This window comes from Pituophis catenifer, unplaced genomic scaffold (genome assembly GCF_029215685.1).
Source record: "Pituophis catenifer annectens isolate HBS135680 unplaced genomic scaffold, rPitCat1.0.hap2 SCAF_9, whole genome shotgun sequence".
Classification (NCBI taxonomy): domain Eukaryota; kingdom Metazoa; phylum Chordata; class Lepidosauria; order Squamata; family Colubridae; genus Pituophis; species Pituophis catenifer.
In genome coordinates, this window is record NW_027256889.1 from 15263444 (window position 1) to 15282372 (window position 18929).

At 42.3% G+C, this 18929-nt stretch overlaps 1 protein-coding gene across 1 annotated transcript in view; it reads right to left on the bottom strand.

Moving 5' to 3' along the window:
* The window catches only part of PHACTR4 (phosphatase and actin regulator 4), an 83154-nt gene that overhangs the window by 49853 nt on the left and 14372 nt on the right, over positions 1-18929 (bottom strand). The window contains exon 2 of the mRNA XM_070949572.1: positions 11516-11573. Within this exon, the coding sequence (XP_070805673.1) occupies positions 11516-11543 (28 nt within the window). The 5' untranslated portion in view covers positions 11544-11573. The remainder of the gene's footprint in view (positions 1-11515; positions 11574-18929) is intronic.

Sequence of the window (18929 nt, forward strand, 5' to 3'; positions counted from 1 at the left end):
AGAATAGAATAGAATTTTTTATTGGCAAAGTGTAATTGGACACACAAGGAATTTGTCTTGGTGCATATGCTCTCAGTGTACATAAAAGAAAAAATTACAAAGCATTTTTCAAAGAACAACTGATTACAATTTTTTCACACGGAAGAGGAAAATGAAGGGATTAAAAGGCTTTTTAGATTTCATTATGGATTTTAAAGGTACAGTATATACTTCACACTAGTTCACTTAGATGTTTTTCCAAGGGTTCCCACCTAACATGAATCTAAACATAATTACAGGGTTGTCCTCATTGTGTATTGCATCAATATACCTTCTGAAACAATTTATGAATAAATATTTGCCCAAAGACAGGAGTGTTCAGAAGAAATCCTTCCAGTTTAACAACCTCTCCATTCAGGTTACTACAAGTCCCCAGTATATCTGCCAAAAAAAATGATGAAGGTTATTAGATTTTGCCATCTCAAGCCTGATCTTGTAATCTTATTTATGTTGTGAATCATCCCACCCCCCTCCACTCCTCCCAATTCTCCAACTTCCACTCCTTACAAACCTAGTGCTGTATAGGCTGATCCCATCACAGCTTTCTCTTTAATGATATGCCCTTGTCACACCTGTGACAAGATGGGCTTCAATCCATCTTTTAGATTGAAAACCAGCAGGGCTGCAAGATCCTAACATAAACAGCAACCCCCACAAAGGCTTCCCCCATTATGTCCGTGAACAAAAAAATGTTGTAAGCTGCAGGTAAAACATGGAGCTGTTCCCTTCCTGTCTATCGATGCCTACTGCTGCTAACTGATCCAGACAAAATAATTGCAAAAGATGATTATGGAATGCCTGCCAAAATAATTATTGAGATCCAGTAATCTGCCCACACTCACGGGCACTAATATACTATGCTATTGTACTTCCTACGCAGTGATAGAATTTCCAAAGGTGCTTTCCTTAGTGTTTGAGATGTACACAGGTATTCTTACCTTTCTGCTTATAAAGCCCTTCGGATAACTACAGAGAAGTGTATTGTAGGAAGTTAGCACCCACCACCCCTTTCCTAGAACAATGAAATATTTTAGGAAATATTAAAAAGGCAGAATATTATGTTTCCCTAGATGAGAAATGGAGAAGCACGTTTTAAAGATGAAGTAGCTCCCATCTTCCTGCCCCCATCCTTTGTCAATGGGCCAGAGGCAGAAACTCAATCTTTGTCAAAGGACCATCATCTGCAACACAATGGGACCCATCTAGCAACAGAAACTCACCACATGGCACCTGGGAAGATTACATCAGCCAGCAAGGCTAGCTAAGACCCCCACCCCCTGGGAGTCTGACAACCAATCAGGATACTCTTTCTGGGCCCCAGGAAGTTCAAAGCCAGAGAGGGCATAAAACCCGGGGACTCACTGCATCTCGCCCCTTTTCTGTTCAGGAACTCAAACCATGTGATCCTGTTCACCATTAAACCATATTTTGAAGCAGTCTCCATGTTTCCAGTGTCTTTTTCCCCACTTGGAGCTGAACCCTGAAGGATATTTCTTCCTACAGTATAATTTGATTAAAACTAGGAGTAGCGGTGGCACCTATAGATTTCCCTCCTCAATTCAGGTATTGATGAAAATAGACAGACATTCTGGGGCATATTTTGTGTTCACATGGGAGGGGCACAATCCCGAGATAGAGCACATCCGTTGTCCATGGAAGGCACTGTGTTCAAACCTTCCCTTTTCCAATTGAAGAATCAGATGGCAAGTGATGAGGAAGCCGCTCTGAGAAAAGCAGACAGGGACCAGTAAGTTTACTTATTAGTAATGGAAAACATTACTTGAAGGACCAGTTGCCTTGGAAGATGTTGAACTGCATACATCTTCCAAAACTTTAGCCAGTAGGAGCAATGCTGGAGTTGTGACTCAGTACAGGTACCCTGTTTTCCCCCAAAATAAGACATCCCCTAATAATAAAGCCAATCAGGCTTTTGAGCACATGGCAATAAGGCCAAATGCTTATTTCAGGGTTCAAAAAAATGTAAGACAGGGTCTTATTTTCGGGGAAACATGGTAGTCCTCAACGACTGTGTCGCTTAGCAACTGCTCTAAGTTCTGACGGACTTTTCAAAAAGTACTTAGGCACGATTTTGAAGTTCTGACAGCTACATACAACGCCCTTGACATTAATGTGACCATATTTGGGCCATTTTGCAACTAGCTCACCTTTACAGTCATTTTGGTCAAATGATTGTGACTTTCATTTTTTTTTTTTCCGGGTTCTGGAGTTTACTTCCAGTTTCCAATTAAAAATTGGCTTAACGCTGGCTTAACGACCACCGCAAAAAAGGCCTTTCAATCAGTTGTGGTTATGTAGGCACCCACTTAATGACTGCAATGACTTACGACTGTTAATTCCAGGCTCAATTATGATTGCGATTAACTGTAACATCTGAATGGCAACACAGAAAGGTGACAGTGTGTGTAGAATATAAAATCTTAGAAAATTAAACAGGTTTAAAATAATCCCCCCACCCCACCCCACCCCACAGAGAGTTTTGAAAAAGAATCTTTGAATTTCACCAGTTAACACATTCCTAGCAAATCATTTGTTTTTGTTTTCCACCCAGCAGCCTTCAAGCGGGTCACATGAAAAAAAGAAGAAAAGACTATTATAAAGCAGTTAAATAGCATGGAAGTAACCACTGTGGGAAAAACCACCCAATTGAGCATAGAAGAAAAAAAGAAAAAAAAAAGCAGAGTACTGAGTTATAGAAGCTCCTTGATCAAAATTTCCCCTGGATTATGGAATCCTTGATGCTCTTTGAGCTTGGCTGTTTTCTTGCAGATGTTTTTTTTACCTGTGCAGACATCTTTTAAAAGGTAAAGTTTCCCCTCGCATATTTGTGCTAGTCGTTCCCGACTCTAGGAGGCGGTACTCATCTCTGTTTCAAAGCCGAAGAGCTGGTGCTGTCCGAAGATGTCTCCGTGGTCATGTGGCCGGCATGACTAGATGCCAAAGGCGCACAGAATGCTGTTCCCTTCCCACCAAAGGTGGTCTCTATTTTTCTACTTGCATTCTTTACGTGCTTTCGAACTGCTAGGTTGGCAGAAGCTGGGACAAGGAACGGGAGCTCACCCTGTTACGCAGCACTAAGGATTCGAACCGCTGAACTGCCAACCTTTCTGATTGACAAGCTCAGCGTCTTAGCCATTGAGCCATCACATCCCTTCCAGACATCTTTAGTGCTCCTTTATATTTCAGAAAAATGCTGATATTACCCAGTTGCTATGCTTTACAGAACAAAGAAGGCAGCCAATATTTTCTGAGGAGGTAAGATCTTGAGAGCTATAGTGGCTCTTCTCACCCAGCATCCTCCCAAATCTTCCTTCATTCTTCCCATTGTGATCAAGCGTGGCTATAACATAATTGACATGCTCTAAAAACTCTTCTGGAGTGTAGGGAATTTTGCAAGTGGAACTTGTGGAAAATTTTCCTCCAGATTTCTGAAAGCACTACTCTCAGTTCAGAACAAAACAGAACAGAACAACAGTACTCTTTAGAATAGAATATAGAAGGGGATGGGGATGGGGATAGGAATGGGATGGAATCAGTGGTGGGTTTCACATATTCTTACCACCCGTTCGCCACGTGCACCTTCCGCCCACACGCACCTTCCGTGCATGTAAGAAAGAAATATCTGTCCCCAATTATAAATAAAATTTCCCCACTGGAATATAATTATCATTTCTATTGAAGGCAGACTCTCCTCCCCTGGTAAGGGCTATCACTCGCTATCTTAAAAGGATGACAGCAATACAAGCCAGTTATATTGAAAAGAATTTCATTGATTGTAAGAAAGATGAGCTGAGTTAGAGAGGAGCTATCTTATTTGGGTTATCTAGTTTTGGAAATTTAGTTATTGAACTTTGATATTGTTAAATTTTAATGTCATATATCATATTTTTAGACTATTATTTCTGTAACTGTTTGTTTTATCTTTTTTTTTTTTTTTTTTTGAAAAGGCCTTCGGGCTATTCAATAAAAGACTTCCGTGCATGTGCTTTGCTCACGCGAGCACCTTCTGTGCATGCGCCTGGCCTCGAAAACATGGCTAATTAGGATGGTATTACGCCGGGGCAGGCGGCCCGCAGTCACCACTACCGATTCAGGTGAATCGGTATGAACCGGCTGAATACCACCTCGGGATGGGATGGGATGGGATGGGATGGGATGGGATGGGATGGGATGGGGTGGGGTGGGGTGGGATGGGGTGGGGTGGAGTGGAGTGGAGTGGAACGGAACAGGATGGAAGAGACCTTGGAGGTCTTCTAGTCCAACCCCCTGCTGAAGCAGGAGACCCTACACCATTTCAGTCTCTTTTTAAAAGCCTCCGGTGTTGGAGCACCCACAAATTGTAGGTGCGAGAAGCAAAGCAGCTTAATAGCCATTGCTATAAAATGAGAGCAAAGGCTGGAACCACCTAAAGAAATCTGACACCTCACTCAAATGAATGAGGATCTGCATCTCTCAAACATGATGGAAACGTTGAGGAGGAGGGAGCCCTACACCCTGAGGATCCAGCCCTTCTGACAATAAAATAACAGCTGCTCCCAATGTCAAGAGCATTCCGCAGAACAAAAGGAAAACTGGCCCCGAGTGATAACAGTGACTGAAACAGGTAAACAGGGCACTGCTGGATTTGCATTCTTGTGAAGGGAACAGTGGCTGCTTAAGAGGTTATCCTCCACCAGATGCAAGTTTCCATCCTTCCTGACTTCTTTGTTTTTCCTCTAAATACCATACCTTCCGTTTTGATTTTTAAGAGCGGCATTCACACGCCTGGGTTTCAAAGTTTGGAGGAGTCTCCTTTCTGGCTGTTTAGATTTTGCTTTAAGCAATCAACTTGTGACCGAAGTAGAGAAGCAATTAGTGCCAGAGCACTTAAGGCAGGTCTTATTTTTTTTTAATTAAAACACAAGCTGAATGCAAGGGAGTTGAATTAAGAGTCGGAGACTGTTTTTCATTGTAATGCCATGTCCACAAATTCTCTCGCCATCTATTATGCTTGAGAGATAGACAAACAGAAGAAAAGCGTGAAAAGCCACAGAGGTGACATCTCCAACCCTTATGAAACCTACAAAGGCTCATCCGTTGCAAAAGGATCCATGTGGAACAGAGCTGAATTAAGAACTGAACGTGAACAATCGGATTTCACCTCCGTTATGATCTCATTAGCTTATTAAGGATCAGCCACCCTCTTGCTTAACGATTTCCCTCCCCATATAGAGACAAGAACACCAGGTGTTGCCATACCATTTTAGGCAGTTGTCCATATTGTCTACGTTGACTGCGCTCCAAATCCCCGGGCCAATTATTTTTCCCACGCCTACCACCTTATCACAGAAGATGCCGGTGGCTGAATCTAGTGACTGTTTTTAATCACTGTTTCTACTACAGTTGGATAATAAGTGTGAAAAGCTTTAGGCTCTCTGGAGCGCTAAACACTATCACAGTGTTACATTCGAGGTAGAGACATCCATTCTGATTCCTAACCCTGCCATTTTTCATGGCAGATAGCAATAATTTCATCAGTTTTACAGGTCCCAGAAGAAGGAACCCAGGCAAAAAGTCTTCCTAGTGTGACAATCTAACCCCAAATGGTTGGTTTTCACATAAGACATAGAGACTCTGCCATCACTAGAGGTGTTCAACCATTTGTCTTCCATAGAATAAGGATTCCTGCCCAGGGCAGAGGTTGGACGACAAGACCTCTGAAGTCTCTTCTATGATTTTATGATAGGAGAAATATACCTCTGGCATTACACAGTAGCTGTGAATAATGCTGGCTCTACAACTTTGCTCTGAATTTCCCTTCTTAGCTGGGTTTCTTATCATATTTCTCAAGTCATGACTCCTAAGCAGTGGTGAAATCCAATTTTTTTTTTTCTACCGGTTATGTGGGCGTGGCTTGGTGGGCGTAGCTTGGTGGGCATGGCAGGGGAAGGATACTGCAAAATCTCCAGTCCCTCCTCACTCCTGGGGGAAGGATACTGCAAAATCTCCATTCCCTCCCTACTCCAGGGGAAGGATACTGCAAAATCACCATTCCCACCCCACTCTGGGGCGAGCCAGAGGTGACATTTGTCAGTTCTCCGAACTACTCAAAATTTCCGTTACCGGTTCTCCAGAACCTGTCAGAATCTGCTGGATCACACCCCTGCTCCTAAGGAATACTCAGCCACGTGCTTTCCTTTGAAACTTCTCAGCTAAAAGTTTTAGAATGAGCAATCTCTAAAATGAGATACAAAGAATTCTGCCGTAGTACTCTATTGCATCAGAATTGAAGGAGGAAGAAAGAAGGGAGGTTAATGGGGTGTGAATGCATCCAAAAGGCCACTCTATGTTTTGGATTATGCCATTATCTTCAATGGCCAAGTAAGAAGGCAATAAAATACACAATATGGTTTAATTTGCTGATTTAATATGCTGCCATTTTTTTTTTTTAAATGTGATTTATATGCCGCCCTTCTCCGGAGACTCAGGGCGGCTTACAATGCGTTAAGCAATAGCCTTCATACTTTTGTATATTTATACAAAGTCAGCTTATTGCCCCCACAAACTGGGTCCTCATTTAACCTACCTTAGAAAGGATGGAAGGCTGAGTCAACCTTGAACCTGGTGAGATTTGAACTTGCAGTAATTGCAGGCAGCTGGTGTTAAATTACAGAGCTCTGTCTTTTGAGCTATCCAGGCTCATTGTGCTAACATTGGTAAAGTAACCATAGTGTTAGTTATATCGTATGAGGTATACATCTTGTGCTGTGTACATGCCTCCACCGGATCTTTTGTAGACAACGGATGGAATTTCCCTATACTTAATGACCGACTTGATGTCTCTTCTGGAGCATTTTCTCACCAGTCTTCTGCAAAGTCTAACTTGGGTAACTTAATTGGAATAGTGACTCAGCAATCATGTTTCCAAGTGCTCATTCTTTGCATACCAGGAGGCTGTTCCTGATTATTTAATTAGGGAAAAGGTTAGCATGTGTATATGACAACCTTCCAGTTCTGGCAGTTTCTAAATGCTTGTTCAGCAAGACTTTCCAAGAGAAACATGGAGACTTTATACAGAAGATTTATTCATGTCTCTGGATGTACCACTACTTTCACCTTTTAAAATCCCCATTCCATTTTGGTAATGGAAGGCACCACACTGAGAATAGAATAGAATAGAATAGAATAGAATAGAATAGAATAGAATAGAATAGAATAGAATAGAATAGAGTAGAGTAGGGTAGGGTAGGGTAGGGTAGGGTAGGGTAGGGTAGGGTAGGGTAGGGTAGGGTAGGGTAGGGTAGGGTAGGGTAGGGTAGGGTAATCTTTTTATTGGCCAAGTGTGATTGGACACACAAGGAATTTGATTCTTATTTTGCACTGATTGATGTGACTCCTACAGCAGAGGTCTCCAACCTTGGTCACTTTAAGACTTGTGGACTTCAACTCCCAGAGTTCCTCAGCCAGCAAAGCTGGGAGTTGAAGTCCACAAGTATTAAAGTAGCGAAGATTGGAGACCCCTGTCCTAGAGGAAGCTAAATAGCAATGAGCCATTATTTATTTATTTGATACTCCTGCCTTAAGATACTCAGCCTTTCAAAAGAATGATTTATCACCCAAGCCCCTTTACAATTGGTTAAAATGACCAAGGAAGGAAGATTGTCTAGAAAAATTGTCATTCAAATTTACTAATGTTTTTAGTACTAATACATTTAAGGTAAAGGTAAAGGTTCCCTTCGCACATATGTCCTAGTCATTCCTGACTCTAGGGGGCAGTGCTCATGAGTCTTCGGAGAGGGGCAGCATATAAATGTAATTAATTTAATTTAATTTAATTTAATTTAATTTAATTTAATTTATTATTTAATTTAATTTAATTTAATTTAATTTAATCTCTGTTTCAAAGCCGAAGAGCCAGCACTGTCCAAAGACATCTCCATGGTCATGTGGCCGGCATGACTAAATGCCAAAGGCACACGGAACACTGTTACCTTCCCACCAAAGGGGGTCCCTATTTTTCTACTTGCATTTTTTACGGGCTTTCGAACTGCTAGGTTGGCAGAAGCTGGGACAAGTAACGGGAGCTCACCCCGTTATGCGGCACTAGGGATTTGAACTGCTGAACTGCCGACCTTTCAATCAACAAGCTCAGCATCTGAGCCACTGAGCCACCACGTCCTCACCAATACATTTACTTGCAACCAGTCCATTCAGTCAGAACTCTTTGGAGGAGAAGCCGAACATTTTCAAGGAAAAAAACGAGAAAGTGGAGATTTGGAAAAGCACCTTTGGGACAAAATATTAAGTCACGTATGCCCTCTAGTGCCTTGAGAACATAACAGCACAATAACATAATGCAATAGCAGAATAACACCAGATAAACCAGCCATGCCTTAACAGGACAAACTTGAAACACTGATATGAAAAGCCAACTTGTGGCTTGTCAAACTGGCAAGCACATGAAATTATTTAGTATGAAATGTAGCAGTTGATGGCATATCTTAAACTTATCTTAATTGTCCAATCACACTTGGCCAATAAAGAATTCTTTCTTTCTTTCTTTCTTTCTTTCTTTCTTTCTTTCTTTCTTTCTTTCTTTCTTTCTTTCTTTCTTTCTTTCTCTTTCTTTCTTTCTTTCTCTTTCCTTCCTTCCTTCCTTCCTTCCTTCCTTCCTTCCTTCCTCTCTTTCTTTCTTTCTTTCGTTCTATCTATCTATCTATCTATCTATCTATCTATCTATCTATCTATGTAGATCTTTGGTTATTTGGGTTTTCTCCCGCGTAAAATTGGAAGTATCTTGGCGATGTTTCGACGAAATCTCATTCGTCATCTTCAGGCTGGTGTCTTCGGCCTTGTGCTTCTAGGAGCAATGTGTGATCATGGTTGTTTCTTCTTTTCTATCTATCTATCTATCTATCTATCTATCTATCTATCTATCTATCTATCTATCTATCTATCTATCATCTACCTATATCTCGGGAGACAGCAGCTACCCATCAGCAAAATACCAAACTGATGCCCTCTGCAGGCCTTCAAATTAAATTTAAAAGAAAACACCTTTTTTTTTTTGCAAAAAAAAAAAAAAAAAAAAAAAACCTTGCAAAAATCACCAAATCTTGAAAGTGAGCTACCACCTCTCTCATGTTGGACTACTTGAGCGGCCCTTTTCAAAACGTCCAATTCCAAAGCTGTGGAGATTTGAGCATTGATTGTAAATCCTCAAGAGAGGATAAAATTTTGTGCTATTTCATTGCCGCACTCTAGAGAAGAGTTTAAACATAAACCAGTGATGACAGTTCTAACTGCCACTGTTGCTTAGCGCGTACAGAGCTCACGGCCACAGAAGGGCTTGCCGAAAACCTCCAGAGGAAAGAGGACATTATCAACCACCAGAACGTTCAATTAAAAGAACAATCACAGCACATAATAGCAGATCTGTTGTATCAACTGAAGACACTTCAGTCTACAGACTCCAAAATAGGCAAGAAGCCACAGGAGGCGTCAACCAGTTCATTAGAGCTTTGGAGGCCAACTGCTGTGGTGTCCCAAGGTGGCCTTTTTTTCAAAACACCCCCTGCCATTATGATGATTTGGGATGATGCCCCACAGAGCAGCGCCTCCTGATTCCCAACCCCCTAGATGGCAGCCTCAGTGGGGACAGCAAAAGACCCACACTGTGAATTTGTGCCTGCAACGTCTAGGCAAGTCACAACCTTGCTTAGCAATCACTCTGTTTAGTGAATGTTCAAAGTTATGACAGCTGTTCTGACCCAGCTCCCCAAACATGACAAACCCTCTGAAGTTAACTCAAAAATTCCTTTATTAGGAGCACCGGCAGCCCTGGGAAAAAGTTTCTCTCTCAATGCAGGCTAACGTCCATCTGCCCGAAAGATGAATAGTTGTCTGCCACATTTATTCATCTCCACCCCCTGCCTTTTATCCCCAGAGCTAGGGTGGTTCTTCCTTCCCAAGGATCAGCCCATGGATTTCCACTGCTCTCCTCTCCTCTGCTTTCTGAGCATCAGGCACTGGACCCAGCTGTTCCTCCTCTTCCTCATCAGCCACCTCCAGACCTGTGGGCCGTTCTCTCCATCTGAGGGCTGACGGATGGCCCAGGCTCCGTCTCCGTCCCTCCCTCCCTCCCTCCCTCTCTCTCTCTCTCTCTCTCTCTCCCAGTTCCATTCCCTCTTCCCCCTCGGAGCTCTCAGGTTGCCTTGCTGCTGACCCTGACTCCCACGCCTCCTCCACCTCCTCCTCCTCCTCCTCCTCCTCCTCCTCCTCCTCCTCCTCCTCCTCTGATTCAGCTGCTGGAGGAGCCGGCAGCCGACAGGCCACAACAACAGCATTGAAAGAGTTAACTATGATCAGTCCTAGCACTTATAATAGTCATAGTGTCCTGTGGTCATGTGATCAACAAGTGGGACTTGTATCTAGGATTTGTACAGGTTTTTGAAATTGTATGTTACATATTTTTCAAACCAAAGGAGAAAAGTTATTCCAGACTTTTCAAAGTCAAAATCCGAAAGCATTAAAGCAGGGGTGTCAAACTTGATTTCATTGAGGGCCGCATCAGGGTTGTGTTTGACCTTGGTGGGGTGGGTGACGGGGGGTTGACCAGGGGCCGTGGCCAGCTCCACGTCATGTCAGGGGTGCCTGTAGTGGCTCTGCCAGCAAAAACAGGCTCCCAAGCTCCGGTTTTGGCTGTGATGGCCTCCTGCAATCCTCTGCCAATGAAAATGGAGCTTGGGAGGGCCACACACAGCCCTCCCAAGCTCCTTTTTCGCTGGCAGAGACGCTGCAGGTCAGTCCTTCATGGTTTCCAGGGTGGCCCCGTGCTGGATCCGGCCTTGAGTTTGACACCCCTGCTCTAAAACAATATATAGTATCTAATTTTCTCTGGACAACCATTACTAATATAGATTCGTGTATAGGGTCAGGGGTTTGATTCATAGCATTTGTTCAAACTTACCAAATAATCAGATAGATCTAAAACTTAAGCTTTCTTGGCACAAATAAATTTAACGATCAGCTTCATTCTTCTGCCAATTAGGAAAAAAGTTAACGACTTTTGTGTAATAATACCTGGTTAATTTATAATTGCAATATGTTAAAAGCTAAGGTTTGTACACAGACCTTTGTGTCTGTACACAGACGCAAAGCACTGGACATTTGTTTTTCTGGATCAGTTATAAAGTATAAAAAGCAAAAGTAAAGAGAGTAATAAAATTAAGGCGACAGCAACTTTCTTGCAAAGAATTAATGTTTCAGAGCTACATGGGCAACTATCCAATTCTTCAGTCGCCAACAACAACACACCTATTTTGAATAAGGGCTGCTAGCCTATTCAAAACATAACCATGCCATTTGCACGGCACAATAAAAACTCTCAAAGCTGAGCTGAACCCCCCACCCCCCGATTCAAACATTAGATAATCAATGATCAGAAACAATGAAACTCAACTCCCCGAAGAGCACCTACCAATGGTATCTTCCATTTCCTGTGACATCTTGAGTTCCGAGGAGGAGCTGAGCCAGTCCTACAAAAGAAAAAAGCAATTAGGAAAAAAAAATGTCCAATTACAGTATGTTGAATGTGAACTTGGGGAACTTCCAAAACTGGACATTTTGCAAAGAGGGAGAAAAAAAAACCTCTAGTCCAGTGTTTCTCAACCTTGGCAACTTGAAGATGAATGGACTTCAACTCCCAGAATTCCCCAGCCAGCTGGCTAGGGAATTCTGGGAGTTGAAGTCCACTCATCTTCAAGTTGCCAAGATTGAGAAACCCCAGGCTAGATGATTCTTGCAGTCCCAACTCCACAATCCCATGAACTGTGAGAAAGGCACATATCCTGGATCACACTCTGAACCAGAAACACAAACCCATGAACCAGAAAAAATAAAAGGCACATTAAATACCCTTGCTGTGGTTTCATTATGACCCACATTCCAATTCTGTTTCTATGCTTCCAAAGTAGCTCAATTTCACTTCCTTTTTAAGGATGTTTACCCAAAGGGGAGTTGGGAGGTGAGAAGAAGAGAAAAGAAGAATGGGAAAAGGAGAGGAAGAAGGAAGGAGAAAGAAGAGCAGGAGAGAGGGCAAGAAGGGGAGGAAGAAGAGAGGAGAGGGGAAAGAAGAAAGGAAGTAGGAAAGGAAAGGAGAGGAGGAATGAGGAAAGAAGAAAGAAAGGAGGAGAAAGAAGGGAAGGGAAAAAGGAAAGGTTGTCACAAAACAAAAGAAGGAAATGGTAAAAGAACAGACCCGAACAAATAATTAATTAATTACCTAATGAAAGTTAAAGAAGAAGATGAACGAACAATGTGTTAAGGATGGGTAAAAGACTGTACATTTAAACATGTTGATGAAAAATACAAATAAAAAACTTTTTTTCAAAAAAAAAAAAAGAAAAAAGGATGTTTACCCAGTTCGGCTTCTACCATACCCAGAGGCTTTTCTATACTTGGAAAATGAATCCCTCCAGGAACTCTTCGAGAAGAAAGCTGAGAGAAAGAAGTGCGTGCGAGAGGCTACCGAGAAGGAATCAATTCCTCTCCAGAAATCACTTCCCAGGTAGTCCTCGACTTACAACAGTTCGTTTGGTGACTGTTCAAAGTTACAACGTATGACCGTTTTTCACACTTACGGCCGTTGCAGCATTCCCCATGGTCGTATGATCAAAATTGAGATGCTTGGTAATTGACTCGTATTTATGACCGGGTGTGGCGTCCTGGAGTCATGTGACCAACTTTTGCAACCTTCTGACAAGCGAAGACAAATGGGGAAACCAGATTCACTTAACAACCGGGGTTACTAACTTAACGGCTGCAGCGATTCACTTAACAACGGCGGCAAGAAAAGTTGCAAAATGGGGCAAAACCCCCTTAACATATGTCTCATTTAGCCACATAAATTTTGGGCTCAATTGTGGTCGTAAATCGAGGATTACCAGTACTCTCTATCTCAAGTTTGCCAAAGGCCACCCTGGATGAACCAGCTGCCTAATAGACTAATGTTTTAGGGACAAATGAAATGAAAATGGAATTTTAAGGCAGAGGTGTCCAACCTTGGCAACTTTTAACACCTGTGGACTTCAATGCCCAGAATTCCCATCAACCACTCCCCATGTTGGCGGGGGGATTACTACAGAATAAAAGAGTTGAAAGGGACTTTGAAGGTCTTCTAGTCCAATTGCTCAGACAGGAAACCTTATGTACTATTTCAGACAAATGGTTGTCCAATCTCTTCTTAATAATTTCCAGTGTTGGAGCCTTCACAAGTTCTGGAGGCAAGTCGTTCCACTGATTAATTGTTCTAACTGTCAGGAAATTTCCCCTTAGTTCTAGGTTGCTTCTCTCCTTGATTAATTTCCACCCATTGCTTCTTGTCCTGCCTTCAGGTGATTTGGAGAATAGCCTGAGTCTCTCTTCTTTGTGGCAGCCCCTGAGATATTGGAACACTGCTATCATGTCACTCCTAGTCCTTATTATTTTGCTTTGCAGGGACTTTTCTTTGTGGTTTCAGTTGAGGAGGATTACTAGTTTCAGTGTTAGAATGGAAAATTAAGGCTGGGTTACCAGGATGAATCTAACCTAAGAAATGCAGTTTCTCAGTTTCAGATTCAATGTAGATAGACAAGAGTTATTGTTTTGTATTTTTTTTTTCATGGCATTTAACTGGATCCTATGACCACAGCAAATGTGCTACATGAACCTCCAAATCTAGCTTATTAAGCAAGAGCTATAGGGAATTCTGGGAGCTGAAGTCCAGACATCTTAAAATGGCTACGAGCTGGGAAACACTGGTCTACAATAAAGCCATGCAAAACAACCATTGCAAGTTACCACTTGTTCAGAACTAATGTGTCCTGAATCGGCCACATTCTTTTCAGCTTACACTTCAGAAAGCTGACAGAATTGATTTGGATGTTATGTTGAATTTTAGCTTCCTGCATCATCGTCTCCGCCAGAAAGTTTGACATACTTGCAGAAAGGCCAATTACCAATTTTCCTACATAACCGCAAAATTGGTGCTTTGCTCGCTACGCACAATTGCCTAAAGGAAGAACAGCAATAGGAGCAAGAAAACAGAACGGCTTTCCACCAGGGAGCTGGCCTTAAAATGCAGAAAATAGGAAACGTTTCAGATGCTACTAATAAGGAAGTTCAGAGAAGTAGCTGTAATAATTTCTCGCATACAAATAAAATCTTCTGCCATATTCAAGACAAAAGTTTTGATATTCTAATGCATACTTAATGGGTATTCCTTTCTGGGGCAATGGAGAGTTACCATATCCACTGTTCTAAGCAGCAGTTGTGTTATTCAGAAATCTCTAAAAGACCATTTAAAACAATAGCTGTTGCCCCAGCCCAGCTCCACAGCGCCTCCTGCAGGCCAGCTTGTCTTTAGGTCTCTGACGCACATGTGCGGGGAGCGGGGGGAGCGCATGCGGGGGATGCTTGGCACGCCCCCCCCGTGCCCCATTTTGGGCCTGGAAAGCCTCCTGCACCAACCTGGAAGCCAAAATGGGGAGTGGGGTCTGCGTGATGCCCCCCGTGCCCATTTTGGGGCTGGAAAGCTTCCTGCACCAACCTGGAAGGCAAAACAGGGCACGGGGGGGCAGGGTGCATGCATGGGGGGGCAGGGCACATGTGCTGGGGCATGCACACATACACGGGGTGGGGCGCATGCGCAGGGGGAGCTCGCATTGCATTTTGGGGTTCTGGCATGTGCACGTGCATTCCCGCACACACTTGGGCACTCGGCACCGAAAAGGTTAACCATCACTGTTATATATCAATTACTATTGATATCTGGGACATTTGATACCTGATGGGATTTGTTCTCCCTTCTCTTTTACGGAAATGTCTTTTAATTTGTGCAACTGTCTTCAGTTATTTGGGAAGAATGGGGCCTCTTTACTTTTAAATTTTCAAATGGTTTACAATATTTACTCAAGACTTTCGCAATGGAGATATTTAAACAAAGGCGCTCTAAACTTTTCACATGAAAATTATACTGGCCTACTGCTAACGAAGTCACACACAGAAATGAGACGGCTAAAAAAAGACCCAGATTTGGAACAGCGTGTCAGAATTGTATAAATGTTAGTGTGACGCCTTTGACACACAAATAGCCCTCGCACAAAGGAAGTGTTTAAAAATTCTAGACACTGCTACTATTCAAAACTCTGCCGCCAAATATGCCCTTGATGCCATTCCACAGAGCTTGTGTTTATTCACAGTATCTGGCACAAAAATCTTGCCAGGTACCGCTTGTGTATGCTTAAAATGATTAGGGTGTACGAAGGAGAGTTAATTCCCCCAGTTGAACATATGGCAAAACAATTGCAGCTGACTGTGCCCACAGCAAACTACAACCTATTCTCCTGGCAAAAGTGGACTGATTTGTGAATCTGTTGTGTGATTTTAAAAAATGTCAACCTGCCAGTCAAAACCAGATTCTGCACTCCAACAACCTGAAGTTTTATTCAAATTCCAAGGAATAAAATGCTTAATTTAAAAAAAAATGCATATTGTGCTTTCCAACATTCGTTTTTCCAAAAGCATTGGGGAGGGGAGTGGGGGAGGAAGCAGGGAAATGGACACTTGGACAATCATAACTTAGCTTATTAAAGCTGAAAACATGTGTTCTCGGTAGACTAAGAGCACGCTGTTTCTGCCCTTGTGTGTGCTGGGAGACAAGCCAAGGCTTCAGTTACTTGAGTTTCCCAATTCATTCAAAACTTGAGAATAGTTTCTGGCTTTTGAACAATTGTAGCTATAACACTGGATTTAAACCCTGAAATTGTTACCCATGGATTCCTGACTTGAATTAAAATGGAAAAATATCCTTGATTATTGGAATATGTGGAAGGAAAGGAAGGGGGGGATTGGAAAGGGAAGGGAAGGGAAGGGAAGGGAAGGGAAGGGAAGGGAAGGGAAGGGAAGGGAAGGGAAGGGAAGGGAAGGGAAGGGAAGGGAAGGGAAGGGAAGGGAAGGGAAGGAGGACTCAATTGCAGTCATAAGTCAAGGACTATCTGTATGTGACACACACAAACACCAATCCATACACATCATTTCTTGGCCCAATTCAAAATGCCAGTCCTGATTTTTAAACCCTCATCCCATGTATCCTCCCTGTAAAGGTAAAGTATGGCTGCCAGAAAAAAAAGCCTAGAAACTAGTGAATTGTGATTTCACTGAACTAGGGCTACATAAAAATCTTGGTTTATGTAGGAAGAACCTGGCTAAAGAGAAATACACATAAAGCCTACGAAAAGGAAGGAAAACAAATACTGTACCTTTACAGGGAGGATACATGGGATGAGGGTATGGCTAACTGATGAGGACTTATAAGTCGGAAATAGATCTGTCTTTGTCTCTTTAGTCTCCCAATGGGCAGCAGAGTGTTTGCTGGCTGCCAGAAAAAAAGCCTAGAAACCAGTGGATTGTGATTTCACTGAACTAGGGCTGCATAAACATCTTGGTTTATGTAGGAAGAACCTGGCTAAAGAGAAATACATATATTTCTCCCACCCAAACCCCCACCCAAACAGAACACACCCCCAGCCAATCAGAACACAGCCAAGCTCCCACCCAATCAGTTCACACCCCGACTGGCAGTTAAAAGGAAGAAACAGCTGCGATCACACATTGCTCCTAGAAGCACGAAGCTGAAAACACCAGCCTGAAGATGACGAATGAGACTTCGTTGAAACGTCACCAACACACTTCCAATTTTACGTGGGAGAAAACCTGAATAACCAAAGACCTACACACACACACACACACACACACACACACACACACACACACACACATATATATATGTTTGTTTGTTTGTTTGTTTTCTGACGCGGGATATATATATAAAGTGTTTTTTTATCGAGGCACCTGGTCTACCCCAGCATGTGGGACGGAGCGTACTGCATCTCTTTCGCTTTTCAGCTCCAATCCAGGAGCCCTCAAGCAGTCACATTCACGACAAACCATTTTATACCAAATTCAACAAAATATAAATTTTGTGTGTGTGTGTGTGTGTGTGTGTGTGTGTGTGTGTGTGTGTGTGTATCAACGCTTTCAGAGGAAAACCATTTAGATCAGGGGGGAAAATACTAGCTGTCTGCTCCAGCTTGCCTACTTAAAAGTCCTTATCAGAATTAGATATAAAACACAGGTTTCAAACCAGGTTTCAGTGAACTATGAACCCCACCCTCTTAGTAAAGTTTTTGCAATCAGTTTATGATATTCTATGTATGATTCAGCAGCTGCAACTGAAAGTTACAGTGTTTTCTCAATAGCCAGCCGCTCTCTCTCAAATGAGTATCAATGCTGTGCCTTACTGAACAATGCAATTCATGGGAGCTCAAGCATAAAACACCACCAAATGTCAGCTGTAATGGTGAAGGTGAGACACTGCCTTTATGCCATACAGTAGGAGGGATTTCGTGGAATGAGACTGAAGGTTTTATTGTGCGTGTGTGTTTTCACCACATTAGTCCTGCCTTAGACATAAATGTTGGCTGGCTAGGTGACTTTGGGCCAGTCCCCCCCCCCTCTCTCTCAGGTAAATCCACCTCATAGGAATGTTGTTGAGGGGAAAAATAGAAAAAGGAAGGAGTATCAGGTTTGTTTGCAGCCTTAAGTTATTCATAAGAGCAATAAAGGTAGGATAAAAATAAACAAAGAATAAAGAAATTGCAATCTTCGACAGTACTGGACTTATGGTATTTGGCATTACATATCATTACAGCGGCGAGACTGACATACGCACAATTTTGGAAGAATCAAAATATCCCAACAGAGGAGGCTATTATAAAAAAAAAAAATTTGGAATGTGCGGAAGCAGATACGCTAACTAAAAAATTACAAGATAGAGAGCAAACACAAGTAGGTTTAGCTTGGGACAAATTTTATAAATGGTTAGAAAAGAGGAATCTATAACCCACATTAGTTGAGGATTGGTATTTGAAGAGAAATTTATACTATATAAGATAAGTGTGGTCGGACAGACCTAAGTGATGCATTAAGAGATATAAGATGTTCTGCCTTCTCCAGAATATAATTTAGAGTTATAGTACCGAATACTTGTTTACTATGGTACTATATATATTTATTGTTGTATTGTTATGTTTGTAATTTTATGTTGTTTGTTCTTTCTTTTTAAATGAAATGTAAATAAAGATTATTTAAAAAAATACTAGGCTTTGTTTTGCTTTGTGGTGTGTGTGTTTTTATTACAGCATTGAAATGCAGCAGTAAGAGTGGTGAGATGTCAAATGTTGGTTCTTTTCAGAGGAAAAGAAAATGCTAAATTGTAGTGTAGGATGCTAACACCTCTGTGAGGAAAATGAGATATTTTAGGAAATATTAAAAGGGCAGAATATTTCCCTCAAAAGGGAGGCAGAAACTCAGCCCCCCACCCCCACACACACACCTTTGTCAATGGGCCCTTAAGGCCTGGGCCAGTCTACTCTACATAACAAAGATCTACTTCCTTCAGGCAGAGCCCTAATAGGAATCGCAAAGCCCTTCGATTACATTATCACCCAGCAAGAGTCAACCAAGCTTGGGACTCAGGAAAAGCCTACAGAGTTGTCCCTGCATGGCCCCTTGGGAGTCTGACAACCAATCAGAATACAAGCTCAAATTCAAAAGCCCAGAGGGGGAATAAAACCGGGGCAGTCTCAGCATCTCTTCCCTTTTTTGCCCAGGACCTCAAGCCATGTGGTCCTGTCCACCATCAGTGATTTTCAATCTTTTCTTCACCATGGACCCCCTTTAAATGCCTTTTGTGGCCATGGACACCCCCCCCCCCAAGACTTAATTCAACATTTAAATCATAACATTTCCTCAAGCCTTCATGGACTCTCTGTGATGACATCGTGCCATGGAAC